At 38.5% G+C, this 14,308-nt stretch overlaps 1 protein-coding gene across 3 annotated transcripts in view; it reads right to left on the reverse strand.

Moving 5' to 3' along the window:
• Nucleotides 1–26: 26 nt before the first annotated feature.
• Nucleotides 27–14,308, reverse strand: part of osbp2b (oxysterol binding protein 2b) — a 60,204-nt gene continuing 45,922 nt past the window's right edge. For all 3 annotated transcript variants that reach the window (XM_079608640.1, XM_079608642.1, XM_079608641.1), the window contains 11 exons: nt 8,141–8,339; nt 7,915–8,038; nt 7,323–7,389; nt 6,052–6,204; nt 5,042–5,287; nt 4,037–4,157; nt 3,661–3,764; nt 3,274–3,369; nt 2,701–2,885; nt 1,985–2,205; nt 27–1,814 (listed from right to left, as the gene is read on the reverse strand). In XM_079608640.1, coding sequence (XP_079464766.1) covers nt 1,672–1,814; nt 1,985–2,205; nt 2,701–2,885; nt 3,274–3,369; nt 3,661–3,764; nt 4,037–4,157; nt 5,042–5,287; nt 6,052–6,204; nt 7,323–7,389; nt 7,915–8,038; nt 8,141–8,339 — 1,659 coding nt within the window. In that variant the 3' untranslated portion in view covers nt 27–1,671. The remainder of the gene's footprint in view (nt 1,815–1,984; nt 2,206–2,700; nt 2,886–3,273; nt 3,370–3,660; nt 3,765–4,036; nt 4,158–5,041; nt 5,288–6,051; nt 6,205–7,322; nt 7,390–7,914; nt 8,039–8,140; nt 8,340–14,308) is intronic.

Consider the following 14,308-nt stretch of genomic DNA (forward strand, 5'->3'; position numbering starts at 1 on the left):
GTATACAGACATAAAAAGTGCCTGCCAGTATGCAAGTCAGTGTGCTTTAATAGAAAATATTAACATTTATAATAAATACATTGACAGCTTGTTAAAAATTAAACTTTGAATAGCTGGATAATTTTAGATTAAAAGAGTAAACATCTTAGTTGAAATTCAGATTTTTACCAAAACACAGCATTTATTAGGATGGCATGGCATCATTACTTTTGTATGCTTCATAATAGCAGTATTAGTATTAATAATATGGTTATCACAAAATACATATAGTGGCGTGAGCCTAATTCTACATTCTTGCCAGCAATCAGAAATAAAGTGAGAACTGATGTCAGGTCTTGAAGACTTTCTTAAGATGAAAAAAATATATATACTAGAGGATTTTATTCTGTGCGTCTAACTGAAGTTATACAATTTTGCAATAGAAATATCTGCAAATTTGTCACTCCTGAATCCAATAAGAAATGTAATTTACAGGGACATTGAAATGACCAGTTCAAAAAGATGATAAAATGCAACGTGCTGCTTTTCTCTATCACACCATTGTAATGTGAAATATAGCGGCCCCCTTCTTCAGGAACCTTTGGGCATTAAACTACTATCTCTACTAATAAATACAAGCATATTTTAAACAAAAAACTTCACTTGTGTTTTCAGTATCACACTTTGTTCTGTGAATGGATAATTGTTTACCATGTCCTCTGAGAAAGTCAAGCAGGGTGACTTGTTTACTTTTATTGGTTGATTGTTCATTCATTCATTAAGTATCCTGATTGTACAAAAAAAGGATTTTTAATTGCATTGCTAATGCTATGCACTGTGGCTGTCACAGTAACATGAAAATGTCCACTGGGGGCTCCACTGCACCAATGCAGGATGCAGCTAATTAATGTGCATGACAATTTATGAGTGTAAAACATGTCTGTGTCAGAATACCTGCACTGCCCAATGCAACAGACTCAAGGGCTCTTTAATGCTAGTCATGAATCTTATCTGTCACTAGGTATGCAAAGTGGGCGGAGCCGGGAGAAAGTCTTTAGCTGAGTGTCCAATAAAAGAGCCGAATCGGGCTCTTGTAATTCTCTGGGATATGCAAATAAAATAACTTTGCCCAAATATGGTATTGTTGATAAGAAATTTAAAGAAGTACACCAGCTGAACAATCGGATAATTTACATAAATGTTGCAGATGCGTTGTGTTGATTCTCCTCCTTCATATGTAAGTTTCTTCATGTTTTGTCCTGGCCAGCAGAGGAGGGGGAGGAGTGTCTTTGATATGATCTCATTCTAAACAAGACTCCACCGCACTTCACTGTAAGAGACGTCGGGAAGAGGGGAAAGTGCATTTGTGATAGGGTTGTTCTGAATAAAAAGAACCTGATTTGCTTTGGAAGATAAACTGGGGCGGCACTTGGCTAGAAGAGTTCAACTGCACATTTCTCCCACACACTCATCTTTGAGGTGAACATCAGAGTCCGTTTAAGAGTCAGGCAAAGATATATGTCATTGGGCCGCAAACACACACTCACACTAAACACACACACACTCAAACACACACGCAAGTGTTGCCGACCTGTCTCCACAATCTCTGCAGTCCCAATAGGCGAGTCCACGTAGAGGGTTTATTCCCCTTTTGTCTTTGTCTATCTGCAGAGTTAGTCAAGTGTTTTGTGTTCAGAAGATCACAGGACACATATTCCAGTCCTGTCTTTCTTTGGCCTCCCAGTAACCCCCCTTATAAACGAAACTAGTCTCTCCTGTCATTTCATCCGTCCTCTGGCGGAACCACAGCGGCCTGTAGCAATCAAAGTCTCGTCCTGGAACACAAAACAACAATAAAATCATCAGAGGAACAGCCTAAGATCAGCCAACTGGGACTGTTGTGGTAGATAACTGGAATTTATATTTGAATGGTATAGGTGTTTGAGGTATGAAACCCAACAAAATGTCACAGGGACGTGACTGTCCTGCGTGAACCTCCCCTCACCTTCATCTATGGCGTCGGATGCCTCAGCATCTCTCCTCCTCCTCGTAGCTCTCTGCTTCTCCTCTAGCCTTTGTTTCTCTGCGTTGGCCTCATCCCAGCGTCCTGCTTCCATCAGCCGCTGGTCTGGCCTCAGCCTGCTGTCCGTCAAACAAATACCCTCTTCTTCCTCGTTCAGGGTCAAAGCCAGAGAGGAGAAATGGTACATGTTCTCAGCATTCTCTCTGTGAGATGGTGATTGAGAGACAAACAAATAGAGAAATAAATGAAATACTCAGAATCTAATCTGTTGAGCAATGCCTTGCAACATCTTTAGTTAGTTCAGTAGTTAGTCTGGAGGGTAAGTAAGTGGTGAAGAAGGTAGTTAGTTCTGCAGGTAGATAGATTGGTCTGCCGGTAAGGAGTCGGGTCGGTAGGTAGTTTAGCACTTAAGTAACTTCCACTGCAACTACTAATTACCTCCCAAACTTACTACCCATAGGACTTAGTTTGGTATGTAACTTGGTTGGTCGATAGGTAGGGTTGTTGGTTGTTCAGTAGGCAGGTAGTTAGTTCAGTTGATTGGTAGGTAGTTTGGACTGTCGGTCAGTATGCAAGTAATTTACTGATCTAATATGGGAAATTGAATTGCATTACAAGCCAGACATTAATACTATAGAGCCCACTGAACATAGATTTTGCCCTCTTGACCGTGTCATGCATTACTTGACGTGTCTTACGGTAGAGGGTATTTCTTCCACAGCAGTTTGGGTGTGAGAGTCTGATAGACCGTCTTCTGTTTGCCCTCAGAGCTGCTGCTTCCTCGGCTACTCTGGACGATCTTGGCGCTCTCCATCTTATCGTCCCATGTGCCTGACAGGATGTAGTGGGCCTGGCTGTCACTGTCCATCACCACCCCTGTGACCTTACAGTGGGAGAACAAGGAGAACAAGGGTAACAGGTCTGGGGTTGAACTACAGAAGCTTGAAGAGATCGAGAGAGTAGGATAGAAAAGCAGGATAGAAAGATGATTTAGCCAAATTCAAACTGGTTCTTATCGGCTCTCAGTAAAACTCAAATGTTAATCACAGGGAGAAGGACAGGGTAGACCATGGGTGTTCAATCTTGGTCCTAGAGATTGTCCTGCAGAGTTTAGCTCCAACTTGCCTGAAAGTTTCTAGTATGCCTAGTAAGACCTTGATGATCTGGCTCAGGTGTGTTTAAGTGGGATTGGAGCTGAACTCTGCAGGACAGTGGCTCTTCAGGAGCAGGATTGGACACCCCTGGGGTAGACAATTTAATCCAAAACGTACCTTTCGTGGGACTTCCCTTGAAAAGTAACTGTAGGGAGAGAACTTGAGCTGACAGGTCTCTTTGGTCGTGTGGTTCACTATATCAATATCTCCTGACTAAAAGAAAAAAATGAGATCAAAAGAGAGAAAGACTTCCCAGTGGTTCTCAAAATATGGGGGTCATGGAGGTATGTGTTATCCTCAAAGTTTTTGTTATTGAACATAAAAAGTGTCTTAAAGCCATAAAATTGGCTGCATTGTTCTATAGCCAAATGTTTTTTTGTCAGTTTTAGTAGTTTCAGATGAGGACATCACAAAAAAAATTGAGAACCACAGGTTTTGAACATTTGAAATAAACAACAAACATATTTGATCCAAAATGTGATTGTTTAATGTCAGAAGCTCAACCTGATCAATCCACAGTTTGCCCACGATGATGTTGTGGACGGTGGAGGTGACTTTACGCCACACGTAGTGGTTTCCACTCGCATGAAAGTGCAGGTGGATCGCACCTGATTAGACGAAAAGAAAGTCAATGTATGTGTGTGTGTGTCTGCTAATCCCAATAAGTATGACAAGGATCCTGACAAGGATACTATTCAGAGCAGATTGGACAGTAAGTTCATAATTCATCATCCTAACAATATGACATACAAGTCATATAAGAGAGAAATATAGACTTAATACTCTGTGACATTAAATTAAATCAACAAACAATGTGTGTGAATTTTGGGTTACTTTTGTGTACATTTGTTTGTATGAAGAATAGTGAAATGAGACTTACCCAGAGGCATGATGGAGAGGTATTTGCCACGGAACTTGCTAGCGATGGTGATTTCCTGCCACAGGGTCCAGCCTCGCTGTGACATCACATGATGAGCGGCTGCTGGCGGATGATGACTGACCTAAGAGATTATAGGTGAATATCAGCCCAGCTGTATTTAAAACACACCACTAGGTGTCGCTGTCTCTTTATTCATTCAGACATTTGTGGACTTTCTACGGGTGATTCTGGCATCCTCACAGCCATCATTACTCTCCACACACACTAAACCTTGCATGAGAAGCATCTCCAGTGATGGTTGACGGTGACTGAAAATCACTGCTGTGACACTGCTTACACTGTTGGCTCCTTAAGGATAAATTGCTCATCCTCATTCATTTCTTCTCATTGCTAAATTCATAATTTATAGGCTTACATGTATTAAATGTAATTTTCATGATACCATGATTGACTTTGATGTTGCTTTTTTTATTTATCAACTGAAGACAGCATTCAAACTAAGTTCGGGGTCAGATTTTTTTTTTGTTTTTTTTTTTTTGAAAGAAATTAATACTTTTATTCAGCAAGGATGCATTAAATGAATAAAATCTGACAGTAAAGACTTTTGTAACAATTTTTTTTTATTTTAAATCATTTCTGTTTTTTAAAACTTCATCAAGAAGTTGAACAAAATTCATCAAGAATCCTGAAAAAACAAATGTATCACAATTTCCACAAAAATATTAATATATTTTCAAAATGGATTAGCATAATAGAAGGATTCTGAAGGATCATGTGACACTGAAGACTGGAGTAATGGCTGCTGAAAATTCAGCTTTGCCATTACAGGAATAAATTATATTTTAAAATACAATCAAATTCAATCAAAAAGCTTACCAACCCCAAACTTTTGAACTGTAGTGCACATATGTTCTGTACTAGCCAAATAACTGCGACTGAGATTAATATAAATGCTAACAAATAGTTTCCCCCGTATTTTACAGACCCTTTGTCTCAAACACTGACCTGCTCACAGATGGAACGGTAGCCGAATTCTTCTAGGCGGTCCAGTTCGTAGGTCTCTCCCAGAAGAGGGTTGAAGGGCTTGGCCGTCCGATGCACTGTGGTGGAGTATGAGGACACAGAGAAGGCTGCGACCAGACACATCTGCTCCAGAGAGTTCTCACAGCGCGTCGCCTTATCCAGCAGCTCGTGGTACTCCAAATCCTCCGTCAAGCGCTGCAGCATCGACAGGGGCTCGTTGAAGTTCACCTGGACACAGAGAGAGACAGAAAGAGACCTTGGCTGTGTCCCAATTCACATTCTTCAAGCCAGGGAGATGCTACTGACACGAATGTGTCAGTAATACCACAGATCCCTTTGACACATGTTTGCTCTACCTAAATTTGATACCTTTAAAATGAATCACTTTCCTTAAAGATTTGTATATTTAAAGTTGTGGTAGCTTTAGCTTAGTATTTTTATTTATTTATTTAAACCTTCTCTTTAAAACTAAAAAAGTTTGGGGCTGTTAAGATTTTTAAATATTTTTAAAAAACAAGTCTCATATGCTCACCAAGGCTGCATTTAATTGGGCACAGTAAAAACTGTAATATTGTGAGATATTATTACAAGTTAAAATATCGGTTTTCTATATTTCTATATATTTAAAATGTACTTTATTCTTATGATGGTAAAGCTGAATTTTCAGCAGCCATTACATCATTTTTTTCCCCAGAATTTTTGATAAATAGAAAGTTCAAAATAACACAATTTATTTGAATTAGAAATCTTTAAACTGCACTTTATATTAATAAAAGCATTTATTTATTTATTTTTCAACTTTTGAATGGTAGTATTCATGCAAAAAGTATGTCATCTGGACACTTACTGTTCTCAATGATCTGCAATGCATTGATTCTAATCTTGCATTTAGGAACATTTCTTCAATAGGTGATATCACAAATGATGTCAAATTGTTTAAAAAACAAATACACAAAGGAAAGTAACTGATTCAGTATGTGTATGCAACTTACAGGCATTGGGATCTTAGAGAGCTCTTTGCCAATGCAATTCTTCATGATGCTCCACAGATTGAGCGAATAGTTGGGCTTCTCTGGGATCTGAGTCCGCCTCTTCCTGTGAGGCTGCAACTCTTTCCCTGAAAAGTCATTACTGCACACAGAACACTAAAAAAAAAAAGAAGACAGAGAGACCAGAGTGTTTGTATTCAAAAACATCAGAAATGTGTAATGTGTTTGTGCTGAAAGACATTATTTGAAGGGCCGCATTGCCCTTGAGGAACATAAACACTGACTGATGCTCCATCTGTCTCAGAAAGTGAGTCACCAAGAGAGAGAAGAAAAGAGAGGAGCAGCGATCAGTTAATTAAGAGTCGGTTGATTGAGACGAACAACAGCTGTGAGAGCCCATGATGAACACAGACCGCCTGAGGAAATACTCACAGTCACACTGAGGGGCTGTTTACACGACACCGCTTTCAACTAAAAACAGAAAACTTTTTATGCGTTTTGCCCGTTCATTTACACAACAGCGTTTTGGGGGCCTGAAAATCCAAAATTTTGAAAACGGGTTATCCATTTGTTATCCATGTAAACTACAAAAGATTTTGTGAAAACGGTAACGACATGCACATGCGTATTACGTGTTCAGTCGAGAGGCGCGTAGTGTTTCTTTACAAAGTGGCATCGCCAGCCAACTACTGGCCTGGCAGCATAATACAGCACACACACACACACACACACACACACACAGAGGAAAAAACTTATCCGTTTCAATACATCGTTGTTGTCTCTCTCTCTCTCTCTCTCTCTCTCTCTCTCTCTCTCTCTCTCTCTCTCTCTCTCTCTCTCTCATTATGAAAAATCAAATAGCACTTAATTTTTCCAGTTTCATTTAGAATTTTTGTTAAAATAAATAAATTCAAACTTCCTTGTGCTGTGTGTAGGCTATAGCGCAATGATAGCACCATCTAGCAACTAAGCTGTACACTTACAAATCGCTGTAAGTATCTTACTAACAATATAATATGATTCGGGACTTAATTTAAACAATTTCATGATGAAAAAGGAGTATAATGTAGGCTATTGTGTCACCATGTGATAGTTTATTGGAAAGTTTATAATTTATAATGTCACCCCCATTTTCCAAAACAAATTTCAGGCCCTGGTGAATGTATTACTATTTGGTTTTAAATTAGATTTGTAGTCTGAGATTTTCATTGCAGTCTTTTAGATCTAACCGCATGGGATCTAATGACCTTTGTTTTGGGCTCATAGATACTCACATTGTCTTCCTGGTTGCAGTCACTGGGCTGTCCTCCGCTAGCACCACTGAGATTACTCTGAGAACGCCTGCACGGACAGGAAAGAGAGAGACATTGTGTTTGATTGATGGAATAAAGGTATCTGGAGTTGCTAACACATCATGCAGTCAGCAAAGAGCCCTTTACAAGGACCAGATCAGTTTTCTACTCCGCGCATCTCAAGACTTCCAGCCAGTAGTTTGTCGAAGATAGTGAGAAGGCGGATTAAGAAATGTATTTTGAATTCATTGTTAATAAAAAATACATTTTGAACTACTATTTTTCAAATGCTCCATTTTCTCACAGACTGCCTCTGCCTCTCTCTAACCCACGCGACTTAAATGAATGCCGCCTGTACCCGCTTAGACATTTAGTCTAGGCTCCCATGGGAATCCTGTGGGAGTGCAGACCTCTAGATCAGTGTCATCATCCTTTAGTCACGTGTTGAAACCACCTGGCAGAACAACGCTTACAGTGATAGTTCACCCAAACAATACAAATCCCTCATGATGTGGAAAAGCCTGTATGATTTTATTTCTTCTTTCATTTTTGGATTGAGTGGGATGAAGCTGACCTGTGTTGAGAGTGGTCTGTGGCAGTCACTGTTATAAAGGCAGGTGAGTCCTCCATGGCATCAAAAAACTCTGTATCCTCATCTTCATCACTCGCTTCCTCTTTCCGGGGCCTTTCACTCACTCCTGCACAAGCAAATAAACACAGCTAGAACCACAACAGCAGTCATGGTGGTCTCATAACCGAGCTCATTCCGTTCTGAATGATCACGGGCTCCAGCGTCTCACCCGTGTCAGTGGTGGGCGTATCGGGCGTGTTGACGGCGTGCGTGGGGGCTTCTCTCCAGGCTCGCTCCAGGCTGTTGTGCTGCTTGGCTAGCTGCTCGATGGTCTCCTCCAGGTGGGTGCGTTGCTCTCGCTCATGCTGAAGTACTCGCTGCCATCTGCGGCTGTGGCTCTCTGCCAGGTCCAAGAAATCCCGGCACGCCTGCGCGGGAAGATATGAGACACGGGTTAAACATCAACACAAATACAGAAGATTTAGAAATAAAATAAGTGCAATGTAAACCAGAGGGGATTGATTCTGCTCCTAATGATCTGCCTCCATGATCAACCTCGTTTTGACCCAAACACAGAGCTGAAATAGTAGAGCATTACCCGGAAGAGCATGAACTGGTATCATGACATCAACTTTTTTGCTCACCAGACACTGTGGCTAGTGAATTCAAGCCCTGTGACACCAACAATATTCATCCGGAGCAAATGAAACGAGTGAGTAAAGGGTTTGTGTGTCGGAGAGATTAGAGAGCGAGAATGCACAGCTGATATTGTGTATTATGCGGCAGACTTTCAGATATAATTTCAGTATAGATATTTATTGAAAAATCTATATTTTTGACAACACTAGATTGCACTTAGTTTATTTCAGATGCCTATTTAAAAGACTGCAATTGAACTGGCAGGTAGAAGTGTCTGTGTTACACGCCACTGCTGAAATCCACCCGCATTTGTGGGTTGGTGGGTGTTAATGTCAAAGATTTTATGAAGATATTCTGCTATGAGCAAGCAAGACATGCTGCTGCTGTACAAGCATACACGAATGACCCCCGTAGAAGATCTATACAGGTGGAGCTGGGGAAGGTGGAGGTTTTCTGAAAGCGCACTGCAAACTGCTTTAGCAAACAATAGGCCACAATTTGAATGTTGAGGAGCAAGTTCATTGGCTACAAATACAGCAAGCAGATCTGATTAAGGGTCTGCACCCATTACAGTTTTATAACATAACTTTGTATAAGGGTCTAAATTCCATATTTTTAATTTTAAAATATAATACCATAAGCCAAAATCATTGATTCCAGAGGTGTGGAGCAAATTCTGCCTCCACATCCTCATTGTCTTTGTTTTCCCTCACTATCTCCATCACGATAATCCCGGATCCTAAATTCTCCAGGGATCTTATCTGTCCTCCTGCCGCAGGCACCACACATGAATTCACCTGTTTCCTCATTACTGCTCTGGTCTCCCTCATAAAAATGATCCCCACAGGAAGAGATCATGGAAATACCTTCCTCTCTCCATCTTCCCCTTTCTCAGCATTTCTTCGATTTTTCTCTCCTGTCTGACTTTTGTTTATTGTTCTCATTGGATTTTCTGTGAAATGTCTCACAACAAATGAATTGTCTCACAACATATAATGAATTATATGTGACAGAAATGTCAAAGAGTTTTTGAAATTGATCATTGGCTGAAAGCAGAAGTGAAAGAATTAATCCGATGGCCGAGCACGTTCAGAAACACGCAAACTGTCTATGGGCTGAGTCATGCTTTTTTAAGTTGAGTCTGACTAGCAGTATTGAGCAATAGACGCATATAAGCGAGGTTACTCTTGGTCAATAGCATGCATGGTCACATGCTTGTACCCAGAGGGAAATGTTATCAGTCAGAAGTTGCGCTTTCAAAATTTAGCAGACTAGGCTTAAACCTAGTCCCAGACTAAAATGCATGTTTGAGGAACAAACTAAAATGCAGCTTTACAGAAATAAACAGCAAAAAAACTGTCAATGTTGCACAATTCTTAAATATTTAAGTATAATTATATCTATAAAGCAGCTCTGCAGAAGACAATATAGTGTCATTATTCGTCTCAATTAAATTATTCTGATCCGATAGTTTCATAAAAGCACTGAAGCATGACAACCTAGCAACTTTTCCCCCTGCAAATAGTGCAATGTTTGACAAATGGCACGTTTCTTCCTCATTATTAAGAATAACCTACATCACACAGGTTTCACTCTTGTAACCAAACTCAGAATCTGTGAGAGCATCTCTCTCATCACAGCTCATCAATCATGTTAATAACTGACTACAGTACAGCCACAAAATCATTAAGGCAGCTCGCAGTCACAACCAATCACGTCTTTAACAGTGCCACTGCCTCTGGGTGTGAGAGAAATCTCTCGACTGTACTCGCTTCTTCATCACTGTTTCTTTGTCCATCTCCCTTGTCTCCTGTGGAGGCACAATGACATGACTAAACTGACTGACCCTAGTGTGCTGGATCAGAAACCACAGACACATAGTTTATCACAAAATAGGCACAGAATCAATTTCCAAAATTCACCTTTTGCCACACCTGCACTGGCAGGTAAACCGAGAAAGCTAGAAGATCCTGTAGAGCTTGGGACAAGTAATGCAAAAGTCATGGGTTCAATTAACAACAAATTAAAATACATATAGCTTTTTACGGTTTAAGTTGCTTTGGATAGAAGTCTGAATCTCTCTCTATATATTTACTTAATTAATAACTTATTACATAATAAAATTATATTTGGTCCTTTCAATGGTCCATTCATTTTCAGATGAACCATTCTCCATTTTCATGCACTTCATCAAAACACAAAGAAAAAGACATTGGGATTTTAGATTCTCACTTTTTTTTTTAGGTGAAAAAAAAAAGTTTCTAGATGCACAACATATGTTTTTATAATAGACTTCTGTTTGTATCTTTGTTTGCATTTTTGTAAACATCTATAATCGCTCAAATCACTTACCGGTATATCAGCGAATGTCAAAAAAACATTCTTACATTTCGACTTAAACTACTATATTGTAGTCTGTAATAAAGTTTCCAGCCAACTCACGAGTTTAATTCACTCAACAAGCCAATTTTGACTCACATTTGGCGCTTTGCAAGTGCTAATTTTGGATGCTGTACAGAACATAGTTAAAATACTCTTGCACTCTTGGCCACACACTCTGCTCCTTTAAATTCCACAAAGAAAGCAACAAACCCCAGCACTTACCTGACTCCTGTCAGCACTGAGCGTCCAGAGCTCTGCTGCGATAGAGGATCCTCTGTGCTACACTCAGCATGTGACTGCGGCTTTCTAACACGTTCATGAAACTACAGCTCCTCACCTTTAACATTAACAACACTTCCACTTTTTTTTTTGCTGAGTGAGGCCCTGGGCCCCAGACTGCTCGTGACTTCAGGAAGAGTTTAGAGGAAAGAGACGCATGTGTGTGTCGTACATCCTCATATCCAAGAAATGCCCTTTAAAATAGTTGAGGGGGAGGGAGAATCATGTGATTCAGTGTGTAAAATTGATAGATGATTCATTGAATTTAGAGAAATATCCAGTGAGATTCTCAATAATATTTCAACATACCGGTATGTCTAGAATCTAGATAGATTTCCAGAATGCCACTTGGTGTGATATTTTGCTGTATAATGCAAAGAGATTCTGAGATTTTATAAATGTGATTTAAGTGTCCAATTAGTTTTTAGGGCCACTGCACCAACAGATTCACACAGCTGCTTCCTCTCAGTTTCAGTAGGCGTGAATACAAGTTAAGCGAGTCTGTCATTTAGAAGGTCTATCATATTTTAATAACAAGAACAAACAATCAGAAAGTGTCCCATTTTTCCTGTATTCGCCCTAATCACTCGGCGCACTGGACTTCACACAATCCTGATATATACTACCGTTCAAAAGTTTGGGGTCAGTCATTTTTATGCATTAAATTGATCAAAAGTGATAATAAATGTTTTAAATAAATGCTGTTCTCTATTCAAAGAATCCTGAAAAGGTCTACCAAGTTACCACAAAAATATAAAGCAGCACAACTGTTTTCAAAATTGATGATTATAATAAGAAATTTTATGAGCACCATATCAGACTGGAGTAATCACAGCTAAAAATCCAGCTGTGCCATCACACACTGTAAAAAAAAAATCTGTTCAGTTTACAGTAAAATACCGGCAGCTGTGGTTGACAGAAATGTACAGTATAAAATACAGTAGCAACATTTTAAGTTTTACAGACTTAACCTAAAATTTACAGTAATAAACCGTATTTCATTATCTGATATAATGTTAATTTACTGACCTATTTAAGTATTACCGGTAATATTTGTTTTGTACCATTGTAATACACTGATAACCACCAATCACAGCAGAGATGAGTCACATGATCAATCAAAGGTCATCCCAAGCAGCTCTTCCACAAGAAAGTTAATACTAATATATAGAAGCTGCACAGTATCATTCACACAAACATTAAACACCATCATGGTAACCATCATTAAATGTAACATAAAATCCTAATGTACATAACTGATTAGAAAAAAACTAAGAAACTATGAAGAAACAGTTATTTCAACAAAAATACATCAAATGTGAAGTGTCACGCATGGAATTGTGGGAATGTCAATGTACGTTTTTTCACTGTAAATTATACAATGAGTTGTTCTTTTTCACTTTCAAAAACTGTAAATTTAACGGTATTTTACAGTAAAATTACATTAAATGTAGATCTATCAGTCATTTACCGTATATAGTAAGGAAACTTTCTGTTAACCAATTAACAGTTTTTCACTGTAGAATTTTTACAGTCTTTTACCATTAAAATCACGATAATTTTTTACAGTGCAGAAACAAGTTACACTTTACAATATATGAAAATAGAAAACAGTTCTTTTAAATGGTAAAATATTTCTCCAAATTACTGTTTTTACTGTATTTTTGATTTTAAAAAATGCAGCCTTGTTGAGCATAAAAAAAGGCTTGTTTCAAAAACATGAACATTTTTTGAGGAGTATATAACCTGTGATGTTCAAAGAGTGTCATTCAAAGAGTGACACAAAGATAAAAGTCCCTTTTCTCTCTCCTTGTTTCAAATAGATGTTGTAATATGTATATTATTAAATATAAGATCATTTGTTTATCCTTCACACCACACACACACCGAAAAGAATGGTTTCCCTCAGCCTCTCATTAAAACTGCTGTGGCTCAGCCTGTCCAAGTGCTTTAATGAGCTGGATCCACAATGCTGTTCAGCACTTTTCATTATGCATGTGTAGTTCTGTTCAGCTGGCTATTAATCATTTCAAAGATGAACAAAAGTAGAGTCTACAGTACACAGCTGATTAAACAGAGATCTCACTAATGAATGTGTTAAAGCATGTGTGTCTGTTTCATCACCTCAAACACTCAGGTCTTGACTGCTGTCTGCAAGGCTAATGGTTGATACTAAAACCAAGAAATGAGGAAATTGAACTATTAGATTCTTATAATGGTTCTTGCAAAACAATGCATCAAGAATTGTATAGAAATCATCACTGAATACAAATCAAAAGACTGTGAAATTGGTGTACCTGTTCAGAAAGTTTGCTTTATATCAGTTCTCCGACGGTGTAGCTACTTCTTACCTATGGGTTTTGTGAAGCAAGCGTTTTTTTAACAAATTAATGACCATGGAAATTACCAAACTCAGTTTTTCAGAAAATCTTGATGCTGATACACAAAAGTCTGGCTGTGAAGACTAAAGTGGTGTACCAACAATCACAATTATGATTACGAATTATTTGTTGAAACCCACAGAATCAAAATTAATAGCATGAAATTGAATTCACCTACACTGCCTTTTCAAAAGTTTGGGGTCAGTAATATTTATAAATAATATTTTTATTCAGCGAGGAGGAATTAAATCGATCAAAAGTGACTGTAAAGACAGTAAAAAAAGATTTATTTTGAATAAATTCTATATTTTGAATAAAGAAATGGCTGCTGAAAATTCAGCTTTGCCATTACAGGAATAAATTACTTTTTAAAATATATTCAAATAGAAAACAACAATTTTAAATACTAATAATATTTCACAATATTGCTGTTTTTACTGTATTACTGATCAAATAAATGTAGCCATGGTGAGCATAAGACACTTTTTCAAGTGCAAGCTTGGCACAGACTGATGAGTTCAGTAAAGTTCATCAAGTTGAAATGGGAACACACAAGACGAAATCACCTTCAATATTGATTTCCATAACTGAGAGTAGTGATACCTATCCAAAATTTGATTTAGGAAATCAAAGACACAAAGGACATCCGTAAAAGTGAGAGCTATTCCTAGACTTGTATTGATCGCAGCAGTGGAAGCCAGTTCTACCTTCATTGA

This window comes from Phoxinus phoxinus, assembly GCF_949152265.1.
Source record: "Phoxinus phoxinus genome assembly, chromosome: 3".
Lineage (NCBI taxonomy): Eukaryota > Metazoa > Chordata > Actinopteri > Cypriniformes > Leuciscidae > Phoxinus > Phoxinus phoxinus.